The 27,415-nt window shown below is 38.8% G+C and overlaps 1 protein-coding gene across 2 annotated transcripts in view; it reads right to left on the bottom strand.

Annotated features, from left to right (window-relative positions):
* Positions 1-553: 553 nt before the first annotated feature.
* Positions 554-27,415, bottom strand: part of LOC130911130 (tumor necrosis factor alpha-induced protein 2-like) — a 110,185-nt gene continuing 83,323 nt past the window's right edge. For both annotated transcript variants that reach the window (XM_057828866.1, XM_057828865.1), the window contains exons 9-15: positions 25,432-25,532; positions 21,018-21,134; positions 20,797-20,938; positions 20,594-20,716; positions 9,701-9,856; positions 7,474-7,595; positions 554-5,051 (exon numbers count right to left, since the gene is read on the bottom strand). In XM_057828866.1, coding sequence (XP_057684849.1) covers positions 4,748-5,051; positions 7,474-7,595; positions 9,701-9,856; positions 20,594-20,716; positions 20,797-20,938; positions 21,018-21,134; positions 25,432-25,532 — 1,065 coding nt within the window. In that variant the 3' untranslated portion in view covers positions 554-4,747. The remainder of the gene's footprint in view (positions 5,052-7,473; positions 7,596-9,700; positions 9,857-20,593; positions 20,717-20,796; positions 20,939-21,017; positions 21,135-25,431; positions 25,533-27,415) is intronic.

Raw genomic sequence — 27,415 nt, 5'->3', positions numbered from 1 at the left:
CAAATCGACAGAAACTGCTTTTATTGTCTTTAATCAATTTACATACATCCACATTTACAAAGTCGACAGAGGACAACTCAATCAGTAAACCTTTATCAGCATTTTATCCTAGAAAAAGTGCCAAATATGGACTAATTTTTACTGGAATGTTCATCAACAGCAAATAATCCCACTAACAACAATCAGTGTTCTTTACTACTAATAATTTACATGCGAGTTGAAGTTTAATTTCCTGCTATTGATCATTTAAATCCTCCAAAAAATCTGCATGTACATTAAAGGTTAATCAAAAACGCCACTAAATAGCTTTATTTCTTACAAACTGCATCTCAGTGATCATAATTAATCAACCAACCATTTTTTTCATCAGTATGTCCCACATTGTGCTAGTTTTAAATACAATCAGCATGATGTCATCTAGTACCATGATTCATATTTCTCTGCCCTTTTCATCATGTGCAACAATAGAAGCCAGAAAGTGTCCAATGTTCCTACACTGTTTAAAAAAAAAAAAAAAAAAAAAAAAAAAAAAGGGGGGGGGGGGGGGGGGCGGCATTGAATTTATGGTAAAATACTCACAGCTTTGGTTGCCAGAATTGTACTGTTAAAATGTTAAAAGATTGCTGTAACGCAACAAAAATGCATGTGTAACCACTCTAATGTTGATGTCACTGTGGCAGTCGAGCGTGCTAACTGCTGAGCTAATAGCCGATCTAATAGTCTAGCTTAAACGTCAAGAAAACCTGCTACACCAAGGGTGTCCAAACTACGGCCTGTGGGCCAACTGCAGCCCAGTTCTTTTTGGCCCACGGCAAATTATAAAACTTTTGTTGGATATGGCCCGCACAAAAAAATTGTGTTAAGCCTACAGTCTGTTGAGCTTCAGCACAAAACAACAATGGAGCTACTCACTGTAACAGTGCTTCTCCGTTAGCGTAAGGGTCAAACCTATACATATTAGAGCTAGGAAACTGTAAAATTTCATTTTATGGAGAAAGCAGTCATCCTCATGAGTCACATTGTCATGTGACAAGTTACTATCTGAAAAGCCACTGAAAATGCATCCATTTCCCTCACCATTTTAATAAAAAGGTAAAATGGCTTTATACAGTGTTGGCCAAAAGTATTGGCACCGCTGCAATTGTGTCAGATAATGCTCAAATTCTCCTACAAAATGAACGCAATTACAAATGCTTTGGTAGTAATATCTTCATTTTTTTGCTTGCAGTGAAAAAAAACACAAAAGACAATGATTTTTTAAAAAATCATCATTTTACACAAAACTCCAAAAATGGGCTGAAGAAAAATATTGGCACCCTCAGCCTAAATCTTGATAGCACAACGTTTAGACAAAATACCTGCAAACAACCGCTTTCGGTATCCATCAATGAATTTCTTACTATGCTCTGCTGGAATTTTAGACCATTCTTCTTTAGCCAACTGCTCCAGGTCTCTGAGATTTGAAGGGTGCCATTTTCAGATCTCTCCACAGGTGTTCCATGGGATTCAGGTCTGGACTCATTGCTGGCCACTTTACAAGTCTCCAGTGCTTTCTCTCAAACCATTTTCTAGTGCTTTTTGAAGTGTGTTTTAGGTCATTGTCCTGCCGGAAGACCCATGAACTCTGAAGGAGACCCAGCTTTCTCACACTGGGCCCTACATTATTCTGCAAAATTTGTTGGTAGTCTTAAAACTTAATAATGCCATGCACACGGTCAACCAGTCCAGCACCAGAGGAAGCAAAGCAACCCCAAAACATCAGGGAACCTCCACCATGTTTGACTTAGGGCACCGTGTTCTTTTCTTTGAAGGCCTTGTTTTTTTCCCTGTGAACTATTGATGCCTTTTACCAAAAAGCTCTACTCGTGGAAATCTCTCATCAATTTTTCTTTTCCGTCCAAATCTGGGGTGGTTAGCTACAGTGCCGTGGGCTTTACACTTATTGATGACACTGCGCACGGTAGACACAGGAACATTCAGGTCTTTGGAGATGGACTTGTAGCTGTGAGATTGCCCATGATTCCTCACAATTTTGCTTCTCAAGTCCTCAGACAGTTCTTTGGTCTTCTTTTCTCCATGCTCAATGTGGTACACACAAGGACATCGGTCGATTCAACTTTAATCCACTTTAACTGGCTGCAAGTGTGATTTAGTTATAGCCACTACTTGTTATGGGCCACAGGTACGTAACAAGTGCTGTTAATTACACAAATTAGAGAAGCATCACATGATTTTGCAAAGGGTGCCAATACTTTTGTCAGGCCTATTTTTGGAGTTTTGTGTAAAATGATAATGATTAAATTTTTTTCCCCCACTCTCTTTTGTGTTTTTTCATTTCAAGCAAAATAAATGAGGATATTAATTCCAAAGCATTTATAATAGCAATCATTTTCTGGGAGAAATTGAGCATTATCTGACAGAATTTCAGGGGTGCCAACACTTTTGGCCAGTACTGTATTTCAGGTGAGTTATCATGAGCTTTTTGAATACGCAATTTTCAAAAAGCTATTACCATTGTAAACATTTACAAAATTTATAGTTAAATTTGGCATGCAAACATGCAAAGGAAAAACAACTAAATGTTGGGAACTCAATGTTTAAAATAAACATGGGATGGAATGGATAAAGTACAATTAAAATGTATTTTTAGTTGAAGAAAATTGGTGAAAGCGATTAAAATATGGGCCTTTACGATGGTTCAGAGTAACGTTGATTTGGCCAGCTGTAGACATATACGTATACAGTATTGTGAAAACATTAGGACACCTTATGGAAGCCTGTGTGTTTTCTAACACATTTGGTCATATGGTTATTTAATATGAAATTTAACCATCTCGAGAGATTCATGTAATCGAACTGAAAAATTAAAACTGAAAAGAAAGAATTTTTATAACTTGCTGTAAAATGTCATTTTAAATAAATGCAATTTCTGTTGAGGAATAAATAAGGACACCCCTAGAACATCATTACCCTGTGTTTTGGAGGCTTGCCTTATTTAAACCTCACATTTAGTTTGGTGTGCCCTTGACTGTTGAAATGAGAGAAAACACCATGGTGAGATCAAAGGAACTGTTTGAGGCCTTTAGGAAGAAGATTGTATACGCTTATGAGTATGGTAAGGGATTTCAAAAGAATATAAAATCAGCCATTCCACTGTCCGGAAAATAGTCTACAGTGGAGAATATTCAAAACAACTGCCAACATGCCCAGGTCTGGCTGTCCAAGCAAGTTCACCCCGGGAGCAGGCTGTAGGCTCTTGCTACAGTTGATGTGAAAGTGCATGCCTTTACAATTAGAAAGAAACTCCACAAGTTTAACCTTCATGGGAGGTGTGGAAGGAGGAAACCTTTGCTCTCCAAGAAGAACATGAAGGCCAGACTAAAGTTTGCCAGAGTGAGTGTAGACAAAGACAGGACTTCTGGAATAATGTTGTTTGGACAGATGAATCTAAAATGGAATTATTTGGACACCAGAACAGAGACATGTTGGGCGTAAACCCAATATAGCATTCCAGGAAAAGAACCTCATACCAGCTGTGAAGCATGGAGGTGGAAGTGTCATGGTTTGGGGATGTCATAGAATCCACCATGAATTCTATCATGTATCAGAGGGTGCTTCAGGAACATGTGATATCTTTGAAAAAAATTAAAGCTGAAGCAAAACTGGACCCTGCAACATGACAATGACCCAAAACATACCAGTAAATCCACCAAGGACTGGCTAAAAAGTAAGAATTGGGTAGTTCTGGAATGGCCGAGTTAAAGCCCAGATCTTAATCCCATTGAGATTATGTGGGGTGACTTGAAACGGGCTGTGCATGCAAGAAATCCTTCAAACATCTGACAGCTCAAAGTATTCTGCACTGAGGAGCGGGGCAAACTTTCTTCAGACCAATGTCAAAGACTGGTAGATAGCTACAAAGCGTCTCACTGAAATTATTTCAGCCAAAGGGGGCACCACTAGCTATTAGGTGGTAGGGTGTCCTAACTTTTTCCTCAGTTTGAATATGCATTTTTGTTGATATATTTGGTTTTATGAGTAAAACAATATTAATTGTTGTTGTTTACCTGCAATCAAATGACTTTCTTTTCCAGATATGTGTGAACATTTCCTAATAAAGGCCTGAATATTTAATGGAGTGTCCAAATTTTTTCACATGACTACATATTAGTGTTGAACAATAAGACAAAATACTGTATATCATCGTGTTTAACGAATGAAAGTTCGATTTTTTGTCAAGTTTAGACAGCACATACTCTGACCAGTGTTCCGTAGCTCAACAGTTAGCATGTTCGACTGCCATCAGAAAAAGAGCGTGCTGGCATTACCGCCATTAAAACTGAATACGTATGGATCACAGTGTAAAAAAGATTGCAATACTAAATTCATTTTCTGCTGTGATTTTCAATTTAAAAAACCTCCCGTGAACTTTACGGATACCGAAGCACTTACCCATTTTTGCGTGTATTTAAGGTTTTTTTCCCCACAGTAAAATTCTGGCAACCACAGAAACCTGTATTTTACCGTGAATTTGTTTTTTTTCCTCTACAGTGTAGCACTGAATTATTCTCGAAAATTCGGGAATGTTGGTTGAAAAGGATGGCTGAAAAACTTGAAAATCGTTTAGCGAGCTTAGTTTAAAATCAAGACGGTCTAACCAATATGAATTGAAATTGAGGAGAAATATTTTAAGAAACATTTAAAGTCTTTTTTGGAAAACCTCGAGAGCTCCCGGACAGCCGCCGTCTCAGAGGACATCGTCCGAGTTGTCCTGCGTCGATGTCCGGGCCTTTCGTCCGCGGGGACGCAGCGTGGCGTAGCAGGAGGAAGCGGCCAGGGCCATTCGGCTCAGGCCCACGTTCAGGCAGTGGACCTCGGAAGTCACGGGGATCTCGGAGAAGAGGAGCCGATCCCGGCTCACGCGGGCTGGACCGGCGGTGCCGGCATCGCCTGCGCCGTTCTCAATGTCCTTGACGATGTTGAGGATTTCTTGCCGCTCACGTTGCCGTGTCATGCCGCGGATGTTCAAAATGGCTGACACATGTTTCTTCCTGAAACAGGGTAGAACGGCAATTGACCTTCAATCCATTTGACCCCGAAATGCTGGCATTGATTAGTGAAATCAACAGGAAGTGACTCGAAATAAACAGTTTATAACCCAGAAATGCCCCAAAATCAAAAGGAAGTGGCCTGAAATTAACAGGAAGACACGCAGATGTCCCCAAACCGATAGGAAAAGGCCCCAAAATTACCCCAACAACAGGAAAAGACTCAAGATGAATGTGCAGTTTGATCACTGCTTGCCCTCCCAGTCCAAATGAATTAGACTAGAGATGTCCCGATAGCATATTTTTACACCAGAGTCCGAGTTACCTGGTTTTGAGAATCTGCTGACACAGTCCCGATCAGATACCGAAAAAAGGGTTGTTGTTTTTTTATTTGAACAAAACTTCCAAACATGTTACTGTCGAGCTGATTTCATAATGTGAATTATTTTTAAAGAAGAATAACATAAAAAAATACTTGTCTTTATCAAATGCTTCACTGAGTGAGCTCACTTAAATTTCCTCACGTTTTGACGCTCAAGCTGCTGAGAACAGCCTCTCACTTATACAATGAGTCGCCACAGCACATTTATGACTGGGCAGCAAATTTAACAATGATTGACACATTTGTGCCTTTGATCGTAGCGCTACCAAGTTTCTCTTACAAGATCAAAGTTACAAACCTGTCGATCATCGTTAACTTTAAAGTGACCCTCTAACTTAAATACATGTAGGCTCTAATAAACCACAATTGTTCTCTTGTACTAAAATATGTTGGTAGAAACACATAAAATGTTCAATCAATGGCAATATTTTATAATATTTAGTCCATATTTTGACCGTTAGTTGGCGCCATGGTTTGCGGGCTCGCAGTGATGACGTAATTGGTATCTTTCCAAATTTGTAGCGTGTTAAACAATTGCTTATTGCTGCCTAAACTCGCGTAAGTAAAATGCCACGATGTGCTGCTTTTGGATGCAATTTCCAGTCAAATAGAAACAAGGGGAGTGAAGTGAGTGGTCAAGGTGGAATTATTATTTTTAGTGAATAAATGTGCATAAGTGGAAGCTTCTCCCCCTTTTTGCTCCCTGTATGCACGTACCCTACCCACCACGCGTTACAACTGGCGCCCGAACATTTTTCCTGGATCCTCAGTCAAGTAAGGGATCCGTCTATTTTCTGGATCCGACGGTCCCACCACGTCTGCAATATTGGTTTCGGATCTGTCCATTTTTTTGATTCGTCGGTCCCACAGCAGCTTTTTGGATCAGTCTATTTTGTGGAATCGACGGCTGCGACATTGCCATGGGATCGGTCTAATTCCTGGATCTTCGAGTGAGTAAAAAACGCGGATTTAGATTAGTATTGTTCTCTTTTATGTTGACTATTCTTGGTGGGAGTTTTCCCCAAATCATACTAAATAATCCAAGCACTATGGCACACTACAGTGACGACAGTGACACTGACGTGGACCTCACAACAATGTTGGAGTTCGTCAGGGAACACGTGCTTGCTTACTGCTGAGCTCCCGAGTGAAGAGTGGTCAAGGTGGAAATATTATTTTTTGTGAATAAACGTCCATAGTGGAAGCTTCTCCCCTTTTTGGTACTTTTATACACGTATCCTCGCTACCACGCGTTACAATGTACAAGACATGGATTACACAAGGTGTGCTCTTTGGCCTGTACTGAATGTAAAGCACACGACAGCTCTGGATGCTAACAATCTACATAATTATATTGGGATAAGTTTGAAAACGCAATATGCTTACCTTGAATATCTGCTAATAAAACCGGAGTTCCATACAGCACTCTCTCGAATCACCAGTTTTGCCCAACTTTTGTCTTATCAGGTATTTGCTACACGCATTTTTCCCTGAAGCTCGTCTTGGGAACGACCGACAGTGCTGTCCTGCTCTTCACTTTTCAGATCTGGTTCAAATAGGAAGGGTAGAACTGACTACATGTTGGGAAAGCTAACGAGTGACACGCTGGAATTTCGGCAACGGGACCAGTGACGTCACGCACTGCGACGTAACAAGAATGGTGACCTATCACTTAAAATAATTTTACAAACTTTATTAAAACAAAAACATTAAGAGGGGTTTTAATATCAAATTATTATAACTCATACTAACATTTATCTTTTAAGAATTACTTGTCTTAAAAATAGAGGATCCCTTTAAAAGTACCAAACGCAAGCTTCACTGGACAGTTTGGCCACACTGCTTAGCAGGAGGGAAGTTTGTACGAGCATGAAGCAGAAAAACAAATATACTTTTTAAATTAAAAACCCGATCCTTTTAACCTGATTCCGAGCCTTTGAAAAATGGCGCGATCGGCCCAATGTCCGATCACGTGATCAGATCGGGACATCCCTAGACTGGACATATAATACGTTCAATGGCCACCAATGACCTCGGACTGACCTAACATCTGGAAACTCTCGAACCAGAACTCCCACCTCCATCTGGATAGAGGGAATGTCCTCCAGCTGAATGAGCTCAGAGATGTTAGCCAGCGCTCCGTCCAACCAGCTCGACGGCGATTCCTGACATACATGCAAAAAACTTATCAACTCATTTGCTCCCAAAAACGTATAAATACGTTATATTTTTAATTGTTTCAGTGTCCTAAAAACGTATTTATGGCTACGTTCATACTACAGGTCTTAATGCACGAATCCGATTTTATCGTGTTTTTCCGACTCGAGTGAGGCATTAACATGACGGTCTGAACGTGACAAGTCGCATAGAACTGGACCATTTCAAATCCGATCTGGGTCACTTTCGTATGAGGTTCAAATCCGATCTGGGCCACATTTTTCCAGACTGTCGCGGCGGTCTATACTGTCCAGTCTCTCAAAACGGAATTCATGCAGCAATTACGTCATCAAAAAGCGAGAGAGACGCTACGGTAGCGGTGCAGCTGTGCGTCATTTGCGCCTAGCTTGCCTTGAACACGGCTTTTTAGGAAGGGTCGGACTTGACAACAGTCATAAAAAAAATAAAAATGGGTTGAGGATAAGCCTGAGAATGATCGGTTTTCTGTCTGCTCCATATAAGCATTATTTCAACATTGCTTACACGGCCGAGAGTCGGGGCAAACTACCCGTATCTGCGTGTGAAATGCACGGACAGTGCGTGCATGCTATCGATCCATATACTTTAAATATTAACCTAAACTGGGATTATTGATGTCTGTTATTTGTGTCCTCTTTTTAAAAAGCAAAATATGATGTCCCTGGAATGACGGATGACAGCCAGCATGTGTGGTCATTTGTTTTGATGCTCAGCGCGTGTCGGACTGCGAATTAGTGCGCATGCATAATACTTGAATGGTCTCAATGGACAAAGGCAGTCTGAACGGGCACGCCAAAAAAACAGATATGACAAAAAATCGGATTTGTGCATTAAGACCTGTAGTATGAACCTAGCCTATACGTCTTTTACGTTTTTTTGTTTTTTTTCACAAGAGGCATCTCTAGGTTCTGTTGCACCTAAACTGCAATGCACAATGCTCAAAACTCATTTTAAAGCAATACAACTGGCCACTGGAGGGCAGTAGCACATTTGTAAGAACTCATCTCGGGCCAAGAAAGGAAGTGAAGAAAAATAGTCAGGAAACGGAAGTTGGAGGGATCTTGTGAAGACGCGTGAGAATTTGAGAAAAATGTGGAGAACGATCGGGAAAAAAAAAAAAGGCAAACAACACTGCAGTGTTTTGAAAAGAAAACGAAACCATCGTCAAAGAAGGATTAAAAAAAATTATCTTGATGAGACAGACGGTGACGGCCACAACAGGGTCAGGTTCCCCACGCGGTCTGTGGAACTCACATTGCGTTACTCCTGAGCCAAGGTTGAAACCAATGATGAAGATGATGAAAAAAGTGAGACCAATCCTGATCAGGACTCATCAGATTACCCGGAGCCACCTCATTCAACCGGGAGCAGCCTGGCGAGAACCTTCCCCGTTGTTATGTACGCAAATAGTTCAACAGTTCAATAGTTTTGTTATGTGTAAATAAATTGTTACTTTGCGATCAAAAGCTCTATTTGTCTTGTTGTTGTTAAAGTTATTTTGTAAAAGGAAAGATGTTTGGGATGTAACTAAAACAAAAAATAGCTGTGTTAAAGTCAAAGTGCGTTTGAAATGTATGCTTTCACAAAAAGCTCAATTTCTCCGTTTTTTCATCAGATATTGGAAAATTGCTCAAACTAAGCTATTTTCTAATGCTGATTTCTAAAGAATGGAAAAAGATATGAACTAAGTTTTTTTTTCTGCTGAAAGACGAGAGTCTAATCTTTCTTTTGGTGGGTTCCATTTTTATATAGCAATAGAACAGAATTTTCTGTTGGCCTTGCAAAATCAGTCAAAATCCAGTAAAACGGCCGGGAGCGAAGGGCCTTGCTCCGGTGAAAATGGCTGGGAGTGAATGAGTTAACAGAACTATGATTTTACATCATTGATGAGCTCCTAAATCCAAATGCAGTTAGCCAGGACTATTTGAAATTCAACAGGGTTTCTAAAAAAAAAAAAATTGATCATCAAAATAGTTGCTAATTTGTTGTTAATTGATCAAATAATTTCTATTTTAATTTAAAATAAAACCTAATTAAATCTAAAGTCCAATTTAGCGCAAATCCAAGCAAATACCAGGTCCTTGAAGAGCACTTTGATCTGCTGTCCTTCGTCCCTGAGGCGTCCAGCCATCTTCTTTCTCATCTTGAGCGACGTGCAGATGATTCGCCCTCGCATCACGGAGCGAAGGTACTCCATCATGACGCGACGGTGAATCACCGCCACTAGCAGCTGCACACACACACACACACACACACACACACACACAAAATTAGTAGCCTATTTTCCATGCTATAATCTGACACTTTTTTTCTCTCAAAGGTAGCCTGCTAGTATCATGCTTCATTAATTATTTTCATTTGTTTTGCTTAGTGGCAACATTGCTTCTTCTGGTGCTTTCAGAGTCTCTACCTACTATGGTGACTGTTCCATTATCCAACAACAATCTTGAATTTCAAACACACTTTTAGCTCAGTTTCCTATTGCTAGGATACTCCAGGCTACATCTGTGAAAATATGTTTTTACAGGCTGAAGTCCTGTTAATTGTTGTTCCTATTGATGCAAACTTTGAAGTCGTACTCTTTAGTCTTTCGTGAACCAATCATCTTGAAACTTGGTAACTATGTAGCATGGGTCAGTGTCTATCAATCGTCAGAGTTTGATTTTGTATATTTTCTTCAGGGGCTGATTTATTAATTGCAGTCTTATTGGTGCCTGTGTTGCCTCTAGGTTACAAGTAAGCCCATACAGGGGCATGCACTCACAGCCTTCAACCTATAGTGTCCTGGGACACACTTGTACTTGTTTACAGAAGACCCTTGGTGCCAAGACAAAAAAACAAATCAAGGTGAACTATGGATAGTTTGAGAGATTAAAATGTTGTATATATGAAGAAGTTGTTTATGTTGACTTGTGATGTTTGTCAGTAGCTAACAACTTTGTACTGTTATGCAGCCTCATTTGTTTTGTTTTTTCTTTTCGGGGATCCAGATTTGTCTCTGAATTGAAATGAAATATGCCAATCAATTTTTTTAACTTGCATATACAGTGATCCCTCGTTTTTCACGGTTAATGCGGACCAGAACATGCTGTGATAAGTGAAAAACCGTGAAGTAACGCAAAAAAAAAAAAAAGTGTGTGTTCAATGTATATATATTCAAATTTTGCATTGGAAAGACATGAACTAATAAGACATGTTTTTTGACTGTTTCTCCCTAAATTTATATATATATATATATATATATATATATATATATATATATATATATATATATATATATATATATATATATATATATATATATATATATATATATATATTAGGGCTGTCAAACGATTAAAATTTTTAATCGAGTTAATTACAGCTTAAAAATTAATTAATCATAATTAATCGCGATTATTCACAATTCAAACCATCTATAAAATATGCCATATTTTTCTGTAAATTATTGTTGGAATGGAAAGATAAGACACAAGATGGATATATACATTCAACATATGGTACATAAGCACTGCATTTGTTTATTATAACAATAAATCAACAAGATGGCATTAACATTATTAACATTCTGTTAAAGCGATCCATGGATAGAAAGACTTGTAGTTCTTAAAAGATAAATGTTAGTACAAGTTATAGAAATTTTATATTAAAACCCCTCTTAATGTTTTCGTTTTAATAAAATTTGTAAAATTTTCAATCAAAAAAATAAACTAGTAGCCCGCCATTGTTGATGTCAATAATTATTTACACAATGCTCATGGGTGCTGAAAACCTATAAAATCAAATCGCACCCAAGCGCCAGAAGAGGGCGGCAAAACTCTATAAAACACAATTAACAAGTGGGCATTTCACTGTACTGTCATTTAAATCTGTCTGAGCGGGGCATGTGCGTTAATTGCGTCAAATATTTTAACGTGATTAATTTAAAAAATTACCGCCCGTAAACGCGATAATTTTGACAGCCCTAATTATTTATATATAGTATAGATATGGTGGAAAACACTCAAGCAGGGGTCGCATTAACCGAATATTTTCCGTCATTGACCGTTTTTTTAAAACGGGGACGGAAAAAACTGAAGTCCATCCGTCATTTTGACAGGTTGCAATTCACACCCCAACACACAGGATGGCGAGTGAGCATATTAATTAGCTATTGTCTCTCTTGATGCATGACGTCGTTAGCCTTACTCGGAAAAATGTCCGAACTAGCATTCAGGTGTAGCAAACACGAAAACGTTAGGAAGCTTTGGAGAGCATTGTCTAAGGCTACGTTCATTCTACACCTCCGTGAAGTTGGCCCCCCATCAGACGCAAATTTATATAAAAATTATGTCAATTGTTTGTGCTATGATTGTGCTTGTTTGTGCTGCAAAAAGTTTTGTTTGTGCCATCATCGTTTTGCAGTTATTAAACATAGTTTTTTTTAGGTCATCCAGAGTTCACCCAGCCCCCCATCTGCGGCGGAATGGAACCCCAGTGGTGTCATTTGATTCTGCCTCGTTAGTGCTGGATTGTGCTGCAAAAAGTTTTGTTTGAACTGCTACGGTTTTGAGATATTCATAATAATGTATAGTGATGACGTCACGTGCAGCCCCCCATCTACGGCGGAATGGAACGGCGATGACGCCATTTTTTTCTTCGTCATTAGTGCTGGTTTGTGCTGCAAAAAGTTTCGTTTGTGCCATCTTTGTTTTGCAGTTATTAAACATTGTTTTTTAGGTCATCCAGAGTTCACCCAGCCCCCCATCTGCGGCGGAATGGAACCCCGGTGGTGTCATTTGATTCTGCCTCGTTAGTGCTGGATTGTGCTGCAAAAAGTTTTGTTTTAACTGCTACGGTTTTCGAGATATTCATAATAATATATAGTGATGACGTCACGCGCAGCCCCTCATCTGCGGCGGAATGGAACCGCGATGATGCCATTTTTTTCTTCGTCGTTAGTGCTGGTTTGTGCTGCAAAAAGTTTTGTTTGAACTGCCATCGTTTTGTAGTTATTAAACATAGTTTTTTTTAGGTCATCCAGAGTTCACCCAGCCCCCCATCTGCGGCGGAATGGAACCCCAGTGGTGTCATTTCATTCTGCCTCGTTAGTGTTGGATTGTGCTGCAAAAAGTTTTGTTTGAACTGCTACGGTTTTCGAGATATTCATAATAATTAGGGCTGTCAAAATTATCGCGTTAACGGGCGGTAATTATTTTTTTAAATTAATCACGTTAAAATATTTGACGCAATTAACGCACTAGCCCCGCTCAGACAGATTTAAATGTCAGTATAGTGAAAGGCCAACTTGTTGTGTTTTATGGAGTTTTTCCGCCCTCTGCTGGCGCTTGGGTGTGACTGCTTTTATAGGCTTCAGCATCCATTACCATTGTGTAAGTAGTTATTGACATCAACAATGACGGGCTACTAGTTTATTTTTTGATTGAAAATTTTACAAATTTTATTAAAACGAAAACATTAAGAGGGGTTTTAATATAAAATTTCTATAACTTGTACTTATATTCATCTTTAAGAACTACAAGTCTTTCTATCCATGGATCACTTTAACAGAATGTTAATAATGTTATTGCCATCTATTGCCATTTATTGTAAACAAATACAGTACTTGTGCACCGTATGTTGAATGTATATATCCATCTTGTGTCTTATCTTTCCATTCCAACAATAATATACAGAAAAATATGGCATATTTTATAGATGGTTTGAATTGCGATTGTGATTAATTACGATTAATTAATTTTTAAGCTGTAATTAACTCGATTAAAAATTTTAATCGTTTGACGGCCCTAATAATAATGTATAGTGATGACGTCACGCGCAGCCCCCCCATCTGCGGCGGAATGGAACGGCGATGATGCCATTTTTTTCTTCGTCGTTAGTGCTGGTTCGTGCTGTAAAAAGTTTTGTTTGAACTGCAGTTTTCGAGATATTCATAATAGAGCCTAGTTCAGGCCTTAAAAATCTAGCCCGACCCGACACGGCCCGCTGGTATTGAGGCACGACCCGGCCCGAGCCCGATCAATTAACTACATTTGCGGGCCCGAGCCCAAAAAACCCGATTTAAAAAAAATGTATTTGTTGGAGTGACGCGGGGAAAAAAAAGCAGCAGCAATTTATTTTCATTTCTTCGAGTTGGCAGAAAAAACACAAGTTTTCTTAATGTTTAAATAGTCTACATATTTTTATGATCATTATAAAAACATTCACACAAGGAAATAACGCTGGGAAAGTTTAATATAAAAAAATATATACATATATATATGCGGTTTTGCAGACACACAGAGAGGAAGATTCAAAAGGATCACATTTGTGTTGCCTTTGTGTGCATAAATAAAAGTGTCTTTCGCAACGAATTCACAGTTGTCAGAAAAAAAATGCAACTTTACTCAATATTTAAATAGTCTACATATTTTTATGAGAATTGTAAAATCATTTACACAACGAAATAACGCTGGGAAAGTTTGTTAAATATATTTCTGAGTGTGTGGGACATTGTTCTCACATGGACGTGCCTCTCTGACAAGGAGAGGGAACAGCAGCAAAAAAAAAAAAAAAAACTACAAATGCTTTGAAATAACATTCTTTATTGTAATGACAACAATACCAAAAATTAATTGTAAAAAAATAAAAATGAAATAAAAGCTTTTAAATTGCGGGTCGGCCTTGACTGCAGTCTGCAACTTGCGGCCTCATGTCCTGCTCTTTATTCCTGTGAAATAAGGGAAATAATTAGACCGGCTCGAACTAAAAATGGCGATTTGAACAGCAGGATATTATGGCTTACTTACAGTGTTTATATTTTTTGGTCGTCGTCATGCAGGAATAAAATTGCGTCCACTGGCAGGTTTCAGTGATGTTCTCCGCTGATCTATTGTGCGGCCTGCAGCGCTGAAAACTGACGTCATCACTTTACATTATTATGAATATCTCGAAAACCGTAGCAGTTCAAACAAAACTTTTTACAGCACTAACGACGAAGAAAAAAATGGCATCATCGCCGTTCCATTCCGCCGCAGATGGGGGGCTGCGCGTGACGTCATCACTATACATTATTATGAATATCTCGAAAACCGTAGCAGTTCAAACAAAACTTTTTGCAGCACAATCCAGCACTAACGAGGCAGAATCAAATGACACCACTGGGGTTCCATTCCGCCGCAGATGGGGGGCTGGGTGAACTCTGGATGACCTAAAAAAAAACTATGTTTAATAACTACAAAACGATGGCAGTTCAAACTAAACTTTTTGCAGCACAAACCAGCACTAACGACGAAGAAAAAAATGGCATCATCGCGGTTCCATTCCGCCGCAGATGGGGGGCTGCACGTGACGTCATCACCATATATTATTATGAATATCTCGAAAACCGTAGCAGTTCAAACAAAACTTTTTGCAGCACAATCCAGCACTAACGAGGCAGAATCAAATGACACCACTGGGGTTCCATTCCGCCGCAGATGGGGGGCTGGGTGAACTCTGGATGACCTAAAAAACAATGTTTAATAACTGCAAAACGAAGATGGCACAAACGAAACTTTTTGCAGCACAAACCAGCACTAACGATGAAGAAAAAAATGGCGTTATCGCTGTTCCATTCCACCGCAGATGGGGAGCTGCGCGTGACGTCATCACTATACATTATTATGAATATCTCGAAAACCGTAGCAGTTCAAACAAAACTTTTTGCAGCACAATCCAGCACTAACGAGCAGTGTTGTTAATCTTACTGAAAAAAAGTAATTAATTATAGTTACAAATTACTTCTCCCAAAAAGTAATTGCGTTAGTAACTCAATTACCTGAATGTAAGAGTAATTAGTTATTTGGCAAAGTAATTGGTGATAATTACTTATTTTTTTTCCCTCAAAAAAAAAAACAAAAAACATTGGCCACACTATGTGAAGTTTTTTGTGAAGGTTTTTGGTAGAATTGGCCCGAGCCCAATTCTTTACCCTAATTTACCCTTTACCCTGAATCAACTGTTAAAAGTTGTTAAAATTGCTCCCATTATTGCATTTGTTCCCTTCTCTCTACTTTCGACATATTAAAGTTTTAAAACTGTTTCATCATTTAAAGATAGATTCAAGTCAAGATTTTGCCGATTTAGAAGTATTTTAGATAAAAAGTTACTTAGGTTCGCTAGGAAGGTTCTCTACAACAGAGCCGTCCTAAAAAGTCTACTGCTTTAAGATGGCGGCTGTCTACTAACGCATTTAGTGCCATGCAGTGTTGTTAATTTTACTTTAAAAAAGTAATTAATTACAGTTACAAATTACTTCTCCCAAAAAGTAATTGCGTTAGTAACTCAGTTACCTGAATGTAAGAGTAATTAGTTACTTGGCAAAGTAACTAGTGATATTTTTTTTTTCCTCAAAAAAAAAAAAAAAAAAAAAAAAAAAAAAAAAAAAAAAAAACAGGTCACACAATGTGAAGCTTAAAGGGTTTGGGGGACAATTGGCCCAAGCCCAATTCTTTACCCTCCACTTAACTAGACACAAGGGTATTGCGATAACTAGCTAGTAACCTTTGCTATGTGTGGAAGTCATTTAAAGTTGTGAATCAATCGTTAAAGTTGTTAAAATTTCTCCCGTTATTGCATTAGTTCCCTTCTGTCTACTTTAAACATGTGTAAGTTTTAAAACTGTTTCATCATTTAAAGATAGATTTAAGTTAAGATTTTGCCGATTTAGGAGCATTTTAGATTAAAAAAAAAATTACTTGGGTTCGCTAGGAAGGATCTCTACATCCGGGCCTTCCTGAGAGGTCTACTGCTTTAAGATGGCGGCTGTTTACAAACGCATGTAGTCCTTAAAACATGTTGGCAATGCAGCAGTGTCTGTCATCTGCATCTAGTTCTATAATATGATATCTACAGTGTCATGTGGGCGTAGTTTGTCGGCTATGGCTGCAGTCAAGTATTATTGGAGCCATCTAGCATCGCGGTTGCAACGGCGTCTTCCCCACTCCTGCTCTGCTCTCGTCCCCGTGAGTCCGTTTCTCTCAGACTTTTTTTTATTCAACCAACTTAGTAACGCATAGTAACGCACGCCTTTCCCGCCTCAGTAACGGTAACGGCGTTGCCAAGATGAGAAAAATAATTAATTAGATTACTCATTACTGAAAAAAATAACGCCGTTAGTAACGCAGTTATATTGTAACGCCGTTATTAACAACACTGCTAACAAGGCAGAATCAAATGACACCACTGGGGTTCCATTCCGCCGCAGATGGGGGGGCTGGGTGAACTCTGGATGACCTAAAAAACAATGTTTAATAACTGCAAAACGATGATGGCACAAACGAAACTTTTTGCAGCACAAACAAGCACAATCATAGCACAAACGATTGACATACTTTTTATATAAATTTGCGTCTGATGGGGGGCCAACTTCACGGAGGTTCATTCTACAGGTCTTAATGCACGAATCCAATTTTTTCGTGTTTTTCCAACTCGAGTCAGGCATTAACTTGACGGTCTGAACGGGACAAGTCGCATAGAAGTGGACCATTTCAAATCCGATCTGGGCCACATTTTTCCAGACTGTCGCGGCGGTCTGTACTGTCCAGTGTCCCAAATCCGATTTCAGCTGTGTGTTATTAGCGCCTAGCTTGCAGTGAACACGGCATTTGGGGAAGGGCCGGGCTTGACAACAGTCATAAAAAAATAAAAATGGGTCGAGGATAAGCATGAGCATGATCGGTTTTCTCTCTGCTCTATGTGAGCTTTATTTCAACATTTCCTACACGACCGAGAGTTGGGAGAGGGGTCTGGCTGCAGCCCGTCTTGGAGAGTCGGGGCGAACTGCCCGTATGTGTGTGTGACATGCACGGACAGTACGTGCATGCTATCGATCCATATAAACTGTGAATATAAGCCTAAACTGGGATTATTTATGTCTGTTATTTGTCTCCTCCTTTTGAAAAGCAAAATATGATATCCCTGGAATGACGGATGACTTGTCATTTGTTTTGATGCTTCTGCGCACTGGCGCGTGTCGGACTGTGAATTAGAGCGCATGCGTAATACTTGAATGGTCTCAATGGACAAAAGCAGTCGGAACGGGCACACCAAAAAAACGGATATGACAAAAAAATCGGATTTGTGCATTAAGACCTGTAGTATGAACGTAGCCTAATTGAATGAGCAGGGACAAACAGCTTGGAGTCAGAAGTACGTGCGCTATTGTCAAACCTGAACGCACCCCGAGTCTTGGATGACAAATCAACAGAGCAGAGAGTAGACACAACATGGCTGGTAGTTTTTCTTCAATTTATTCAGAGTTGAGTAAGTAACGCACCGCTTTTGACCAACACTGCTATTGAATATGTCATTATTATCATTTTAAAAATTTAAGTGACGGGTAAAAATAGAGTATGACCGGATTTTTATGACCCTGTCAGTCAAAATGACAGACAACGAAAAAGTCTAGCGCAACCTCTGCACTCAAGTGACTTGAAGTTCCGCTCTGAGAGCACTAATTTGGCCAAATTTCAAAATTGTCCTATATGCATGTGTGATGCATCATTGGAAATTTTCTGTCATTTTTAGCTTAAGATCATTAATTGATGTCTAATATTTCGTTAAAAAATATATATTATATTCCCTTGCATATTTTGAAATTTTAAACAAATTACATCAAAATGAAAAAAATGGTGTCTGTAAATAAGTCACGGATATCTGTAATTATACTATAATTGTTTTGTTTTGTTTTTTTTTATTACTGTTGCATTTTCCCCAATATTTGAAATGAAAAATAATCGATCCAAACAAAGAAAAAACTAAAAGGTTAAATATTTGATAAAATCTCGACCACTCCTTGATGTCTGCGATTTCTGCATCGCGACCCTTGTTATATTACCATGTTTCACCCTTAAAATTCCCTAACAATCCGGCTGTGGCCATTCACAACTGTGTCTTGACACTCGGTGATACAAGCTACAGTGTATCACAAAAGTGAGTACACTCCTCGCATTTCTGCAGATATTTATATAAGTATATATTTTCATGGGACAACACTGACAAAATGACACTTTGACACAATGAAAAGTATTCTGTGTGCAGCTTATATAATAGAGTTAATTTATTTCCCCCTCAAAATATAGCCATTAATATCTAAACCCCTGGCAACAAAAGTGAGTACACCCCATTGAAAAAACGTACCTCCCTAATATCCAAATTGAGTACTGCTTGTCATTTTCCCTCCAAAATGTCATGTGATTCGCTACAGGAGTGCTGTCAGCATTGCTGCAGAGATTGAAGAGGTGGGGGGTCAGCCTGTTAGTGCTCAGACCATATATCAAATTGGTGTGCATGGCTGTCACCCCAGGAGGAAGCCTCTTCTGAAGACGGTACACAAGAAAGCCCGCCCGTCTCATCAGACCATAGGATATGGTTCCAAAAATCCATGTGCTTTATTGACATGTCTTCAGCAAACTGTTTGTGGGCCTTCTTGTGTACCTTTTTTTTTCTTTTCTTCTGGACATCTTTATACTAGGGCTGTCAAAATTATCGCGTTAACGGGCGTTAATTAATTTTTTAATCACATTAAAATATTTGACGCATTTAACGCACATGCCCCGCTCAAACAGATTAAAATGAGAGCAAAGTCTCATTTCTACTTGTTACTTGTGTTTTTAGGTGTTTTGCTGCCCTCTGCTGGCGCTTGTGTGTAGTGCTGCAACGATTAATCGATTAACTCGAGTATTCGATTAGAAAAAAATATTCTAATTAAATTTTGTTGCTCCGAGTATTCGTTTAACTAAAGTGGCGTTGTAATGGTTTATTTTGAAAGCATTTAGTTTTATTGATTAGGGTTGGTACACTTCCCGGTGGTAGGTCTCTTTTCACATGGCTGAATCCAACTGCCCCGTTTTTTTAATGCATTCATAATTTAATTTATAGGTATATTTAGCCGTTTTTTGTGGGAATATGTGTCTAAACCACTTGTTAAGAGTGTTGCAAAAAAATAAATAAATAAATAACTTTAGCATTTTATAGCACTTAAGCTAGCAAACTTTTTCTATGTAAGTTAGCCAATTGTTCTTTTGTGGTACATAGATCCTCATTTTTTTTTAAAATTATACCGTTTGAAGCTCAGCTCACGTATTTTTAATTTTTCCTGTTCCTTATCCGATTACTCGATTATTCGAACTAATGAGTACATCGATTAATCGAGTACAAAAAAATTCGATAGCCGCAGCCCTGCTTGGGTGCGACTGATTTTATGGGTTTCAGCACCATAATTATTATTGACATCAACAATGGTGAGCTACTAGTTTATTTTTTTATTGAAAATTTTACAAACTTTATTAAAACGAAAACTTTTAAGTGGGGGTTTTAATATAAAATTTCTATAACGTAAACTAACATTTATCTTTTAAGAACTACAAGTCTTCCTATCCATGGATCACTTTAACAGAATGTTAATAATGTTAATGTCATCTTGTTGATTTATTGTTAAAATAAATACAGTACTTATGTACATTATGTTGAATGTATATATCCGTCTTGTGTCTTATCTTTCCATTCCAACAATAATTTACAGAAAAATATGGCATAGTTGATAGATGGTTTGAATTGTGATTAATTTTTAAGCTGTGATTAACTCGATTAGAAGTTTTAATCGTTTGACAGCCCTACTTTATACATCTGTTGCCATCAGTCGGTGTTTTTAATATCAATTTGCCTCTTTTACTAACTACCACAACAAACTCTATGACCTGGGCTAGCAGTAAACGAGTTAAGCTAATGATAACTTTTGAATAGACTTTTGAACGGATTGTCTCTGAAAGGGTTTAAACATGGACTCTTGCAGGTTATAGTAAGGTGTTGCTTCTAAATGTATTTTTTGCTTAAATTTAATCAAATTGGGGTCTTGTCTCTGATCGTCAGGTGTGCACACTATAGTCGCAAATTTACGGTACTATACACTATTCCCCTAGTAGTGTGTGTGCACATGTGTGTGTACCTGGTAGGGCGGGTTTTCCATCCTACGATATTTCTTAAAATGTTCCTTGATGGCCGCTTCGATCTGCTCGTACGCATCTGTGTTGCTCAGCCACTTTCTTTTCACTAAGCGCTCAAAAAATGGCTGTCGCACACACAAGCACACAAAATATCAGCGACAAGTCAGGATTAATTTTCTTTCTATGTGCTGTGTGTACGCAATACCCTGATGTGGAGGAAGAGCCGGTCCGAGAGCACCCGCACCCCCTGTTGGACGATATGATCGAGCGCTTTGTTGGCACGCCGCAGCGAATCGTCGCTAACCGCCGTCGTCGTATCATGCGGGAGGCAACGCTGGACAAAACCTCTGTCCACAGACACGTGGTGGTTATTGTACTTTATAAATTTAAGATGTTTGTTGGGTGAGAGATGGTGAAAAGTTAAACCTGAACGGTGGGCAGCAGTTGACCAGCGCGACCGTTTTGGACACGTAGCCGTCCTCGTGCTCTCCGAAAAATCCGTTCTGCATCCCTTCGTGAAATAAGTCCACTTTACGCTGGAAACTGCGGGACAATAAAGCCAGTATGTTGACATTGTTGTGAATGGGAAGGACAGTGAGTGCCCACATGAGAGTATGTAGGAGAAAACAGAGTTTGTCATGCTTGCTATTGCTCAACCACTAGAGGGTGATGGTAAGCAATGTCAGTATTGAAATGATTGCGATTTTGCCAATAAGAAATCTATTGTCTTTACTAGGGATGAGAATTGATAGGATTTTTACGATTCCGATTCCATTATCGATATTGCTTAACGATTCGATTCTTTATCGATTCTCTTATCGATTCTAATTTGGGGGAAAAGAAGAACAAACATTTTGATTGGCATTGAGTTTGTTTAATCAGAAGTCACAACCTTACAAACTCACAACGAGATCAAAAGAGGCCCAAAGCCTCAATGTTAACTGTGGCAATAAGTGGCAAATACACAAGAATGTGTAACATTTTACTGAAACATTTATCTAATAGAAATAAAAAATATTGGTATATATTGGCAGATAGGTTGTTGTTCTGCCTTTGGCAATATGTGTTAAAGCAGGGGTCCCCAAATTTTTTCCTGTGAGGGCCACATAACTTTTCCCTCCTCTGATGAGGGGCCGGGGTCAGTTTGTAGCGGAAAAAGTGTGACGATTGTAGAAGTGCATAAATGTAAAAAGTTATTGTTTTTCAGAAAGCCACAATCAAATAACCCTTTCTGGATTCTTTATAGTAATAATAATAATAATTAATAATAAAAACACTATTAATTAAATAGATAATAACCAAATAATCCTCTCTGAATTGAATCGATTGAGGAAAAAAAAAAAAAATCAAAATGGCCGGACCTAATGTGGAGGCAGGCCGTATTTGGGCCGCGGGCCGCATTTTGTGTCAACGTGTATTATTTTACCATTACATTGAATTGCATGCCTTTTAGTTTTTGTGGCGCTTACACGCTCAAGTGGGGGCGCCCTTGCGCTTCCTCAAGCGAAGGAGTACGCGCTCACGTGAAGAAGAGCGCGCTTACACCCAAAGAAGAAATGCCGCATCCATATGAGTGAGCGAGTTAGTGAGAGAGGGAAACACTTCTACGAGCCTACATTCTTTGTTAATGTTAATATCTACAGAGGCAATGCCTATATGTATCATCTTTTGTGTTGTTGTTGTTGTGTTTCCACTCGCGATCGGACACTTAAATCCAGTTGTGTAGTGGTTTGAACGATGTGCTAATGCTAGCGAACGAATGCTAACCATTTCTTATTACTGTTATTAGCAGCTAATCATCGCTGATTTACGTTGATGCAAACCTGTTTGTTATTGGGGACGAAATTGATTTGTTTCATTTCTATTCTTAGTTTCACTCTTCAAGTGATGGTTGAATAAAGTCAGAAAACTATACCAACGTCTTCTGCATCGTCATTTGGGAGTTTAGCTAGCTGTATAGCCAGGACTGAGCCTTAGCCTCTCTGTTAGGACAGCGCAGTCGTATTCCCTCCCGATGCAGTTATCTCCACCTTGCAATGACTGCAAGTCGCTTTGTTGTAATTTTTCCTCGTGAAGTGAAGACACACTTTCGAGCGTTTGAACCTATGTGCTGTCATTGTTATGTTTATGGCTGCAATGCTCGTGCTTACCCGTCGTAACCTTTCATTTTCACACTCTTTCCTGGTGAAGTGTTGTCAAACTTTGGAGCGAGTGGTTCTTGGCGCCATGCTAGTTTGATGCGTCTGGACAACAAGACACGTCACGATGCAATACGCGTCTTTAGGAATCGTTAAAGGGATCGTTAAGGCTTTTTCATTGTGATGTCGAGGCCTCGAAACACTCGGAACCGGTTCCGAATTGGAATCGGATTTCGATTCCCATCCCTAGTCTTTACAATTTTGTTTTCAAAGTCATTAATGTTTTTTTAACATCTACACCCGGGGTCCTCAATTAGCGGACCACAGTCCACGACTGGAACACGGCACACCTCTCTGCGGACCCAGAGCAAATGGCACTTTCCCCCCCCAAAAAACTTTTTTTCAACATATAGTATTTGTATGAATTGCCGATCTATCGCTATGCGCTACTATTCTATCGCTAAATTCTGTTTAATTTTTAGTCAAATATCTGCCAAGTTCCCACTTCTGTTGTCATTTCTATGACAACCATGCGCTGATTGGCCGAGAGAGCCTGCATGGATCCGCTGACTGGCTGAGAAAGCCTGCATGCTAGCTAGAGTGGACGGACCGCAGCAGGGTGAAACACGAGTCGCACCCATACTTTGCAATCCCAGTAGAAGACTGAATCTTACAAAAATGGCATGCTCAAAGTTAACCAAGAGAAGAAAAGTGGACAACGAAAAACGCCGTTTCAATGAGGAATAGACTGACAAATATGCTTTTATTTTACCAACTGCAAGTACCCAACCTTTGTGCTTAATATGCTTCAAGAGAGTTGTTCTGATAAAAAGTGAAAATGTGAAACGTCATTATGTTAAAGAGCTCAGCTCTTTTGAAGTTAAGTTTCCTCCTAAATCAGAATTGAGAAGGCAAGAAATTAACAGGTTGAAGCAGTCACATCAAGAGTGAAGTAGGGTTATTGTTAAATCTATGACACGACAACAAATTGCAACAGAGTGCTGACTCAGAGTGTCTTGGTTGTTGGCCAAACATAAGAAGCTGTTCTCTGATGGAGAAATAATAAAAGGGTGTATGACTGAAGTGATGGCAGTAATGTTCGAAGGTCAAGAAAAGGAGGAAATGACAACAAAAACCAAACAAATCTCACTCTCAGAGTCATCAACCACAAGACACAAAGAAGAAATGGCTGATGATGTGAGTAAACAGCTTTGTGAACCCCAAATACAATTTCTCTTATTGAACAGTGTTTTACAGTTGAAGTTACTGTCAATGATTGTTATGGTTGCACCTTATTGACAGAAATTTTCATTTATGTTCTGTCCATGTAAACATGTACTGTACTACTTGCGCATGTTTTTTGTTTTTTATTCAGCAGTGTTTTACAGTTACAAAATGTACCGTCAATAGTTATTGTTTGCACCTTAATGAAACATGTTTTCAATTGAAGGGATAAGAAAGCTGTCTAAAAGTTCAATGCAAACACAAGTTCCAGCATTACAAGAGTCAAGAATCTGCATTGGACAAGGTGATGATGCTGGAACTTTTGTTTGGTGCCGTTTCAATGAGATTCACAAAGAAGAAAACATCAAAATTCCCTCAGTCCTTGGTGATATGGGGCTGCATGTCAGGCAAAGGCACTGGGGTTAAATCTTCAATAAATGCACAAGTTTACATTGAAATTTTAGACCGCTTTCTTATCCCTTCAATTGAAAATATGTCATTTTCCAAGATGACCATGCATCATGCTACAGAGTTAAAACTGTTAAAGCATTCCTTGGAAAAAGACTCATCTAGTCAATGTCATGGTCTGCAAATAGCCCAGATCTCAACCCTATTGAAAACCTGTGGTGGAAATTGAAAAAAATGGTCCACAGCAAGGCTCTGACCTGCAAGGATGATCTGGCAACCACAATCAAAGACAGTTGGCACAAAATTGTCCATGCCACCAAAAAGTCCATGCCTCAGAGATTGCAAGCTGTCATAAAAGCCAGAGGTGGTGCTACTAAATACTAGAGATGTGTTTTGATTGTTATTTCTTTGTTTGTTTCTCATGATTCCATATTTTTTTCCTCTGAATGGAGTGATTCCATATATATTTCCCTGAACTTGCTCTATAAAAGTAACATGTACTGACCACCACACCACAATGTTTTTATTCATTTCTTTTAGTGTTTCTGAATGCTAAAGAGCTGCACTTTTCAACTCATTCATTATTTTTTCCAAGCTGAGTTTGTTCTACATAATAAAATGTCTGAGTGAGTGCTCGTCCGAGACTGGTGATTCCATACTTTTTGCTAGAAGTTGTACTGAAAAGTGTTACCAATAAAAAGTATGAGGAAAAAGCTAGTTTTGAATCGCATTGTTTAGCTAGCCATTTTCTTGCTAGCTGTTAGTGTAGCATTTAGCCAAAACCACGAGTTGGGCTTTGTTGTCACAATTTGGATGGGGATAGTTGTTAAGGTCACACTTTCAAAAGTCCAAAAGATTCAAAGAATTTATTGTTACTGTAAAAAAACCACAGTGAAATTGTTTTACAGAAGCTCTTGATAGTTTAGATCGTATAAATAGAATAGAAAATTAATTTGAGCAAGTGGGCAAATCAAACCCAAGATAATAGGTTGTTCTGAAATAAATGAAGGACTATTCTAAGATGTGTTGATGGGAAGATATTCATGAACGAACAAAAGGTTCTCCCGTACCTGTAGAGGAAGTCTGCCAGGCCGTTGAGGCTGCACTGAGCCACTCTGGAGCCCAAACTTTTATTGATGGAGGCGGAACGCTCCAGATCAACTTGCAACCTCTGTTAAGACAATAAATAAATAAAGATTCAAGGTAAAGATCTATGGGTGGAAAAAAGATATTCAATAACGCAAACATTAATCGGTTGTCCGGCCTCACTAGCATGAAATGAAGGGTTGCAAAATTTTCCGAGTCGGTTTTCTCCTGATTTTGGAAATTTAACTTCAAGTCGCAAAAGGAAAAAAACATTATACAAAGTCATATGTTATATAATACTATGCGAAAAAAAGTCACAATTAGAGATGATGCGATCGGACCAGATCGGGATGCCGATCGAGCGGGTCCTATCACATCATTTTCAAAGTATCGGAATCGGCAAAGAAATATCGGACATGCGTTTTTTCTATATATATATATATATATATATATATATATATGTATATATATATTTTTTTTTTTTTTTTATTGAATTGTTTTCTAATTGTATTTAAGGTTACAGACATAACACTCATCCAGAGTCTTTAGTTTAGGCTTAAGGTAGGGTTATCAAATTTATCCCGATGACGGCGGTAATTAATTTAAAAAAAAAATGTATCACGTTAAAATATTTAACACAATTAATGCATGCACTGCATGACCCACTCACGCATTGTCGCGCTCAATCTGTAATGGTGCCATTTTACCTATATAGTGAGATAAAAGGCAGCGTAAAATGAGTAGAGTGAATATTGGCAGCCTTCGCAGACTTTTTTTTAATTGGCTAAAGCCTTACAATCCCTCTCCTTAGGATTAGGACAATGTGGGGAAGCAAGGTAGCAATTGATCTTTTTCTTAACACCTTATTTCCCAACGCAGAGAAGATATATCAATTGGTAGCACTACGCACACTCATGGTTCCACTTCCTATCATGCATTTGGGCATAGCTACAGTATCATTTACTGAAAGCTCAACAAATACACTAGATGACAATATTTAGTCACAATATACAAAGTCACAAGTCTTTCTATCCGTGGATCCCTCTCACAGAAAGAATGTTAATAATGTAAATGCCATCTTGAGGATTTATTGTCATAATAAACAAATACAGTACTTATGTACTGTATGTTGAATGTATATATTCGTCCGAGTTTTATTCATTTTTTTCTTAATGCATTGCCAAAATGTATATGATTGGGAAAAATGATTGGGAATGATTGGAATTGAATCTGGAGCAAAAAAAAGCAATCGGATCGGGAAATATCGGGATCGGCAGATACTCAAACTAAAACGATCGGGATCGGATCGGGAGCAAAAAAACATGATCGGAACAACCCTAATAGTAACCTTTGCTATGTTTGGAAGTCATTTTATGTTGTGAATCAACCGTTAAAGTTGTTAAAATTGCTCCCGTTTTTTAATTAGTTAATGTGAAAGTTTTAAAACTGTTTCATCATTTAAAGATAGATTCAAGTCAATATTTTGCCAATTTAGGAGTATTTCAGATAAAAAGCTCCTTAGGTTCGCTAGGAAGGTTCACTACAACGGAGCCTTTCTGAGAAGTTACTGCTTTAAGATGGCGGCTGTTTACCAACACCGGCAAGTGTATAATTTCGCATCTAGTTAATATACATGTGATATCTAGCGTAGCCTCATGTGGGCGTAGTTTGTATGCTGTCGGCTACAGTCAGGTATTATTGGAGCCACTTAGCCTAGCATCGCGTTTGCGACGCCGTCACAACTCCCTCTTTTCCACTCCCGCTCTTCTCTCTCCGTCTCTGACTTTTCCGTGGTACAAAAAAGGTTGGGGACCACTGCAGTGTATTTGTGGCAAAAAAATCCAATGATGATTCTTAAGCATGTACTTTTTTGTCCACAGAGGGGCAGTATGTGCTCCTTAATCCCTTAGTAAAAATGATGATGATTCCCATGATGATAAAGCGTGTGTTGTGTGAGCTCAAAGCGGA

This window comes from Corythoichthys intestinalis, unplaced genomic scaffold, assembly GCF_030265065.1.
Source record: "Corythoichthys intestinalis isolate RoL2023-P3 unplaced genomic scaffold, ASM3026506v1 HiC_scaffold_23, whole genome shotgun sequence".
Classification (NCBI taxonomy): domain Eukaryota; kingdom Metazoa; phylum Chordata; class Actinopteri; order Syngnathiformes; family Syngnathidae; genus Corythoichthys; species Corythoichthys intestinalis.
This window is presented reverse-complemented; position numbering and strand designations above follow the sequence as displayed.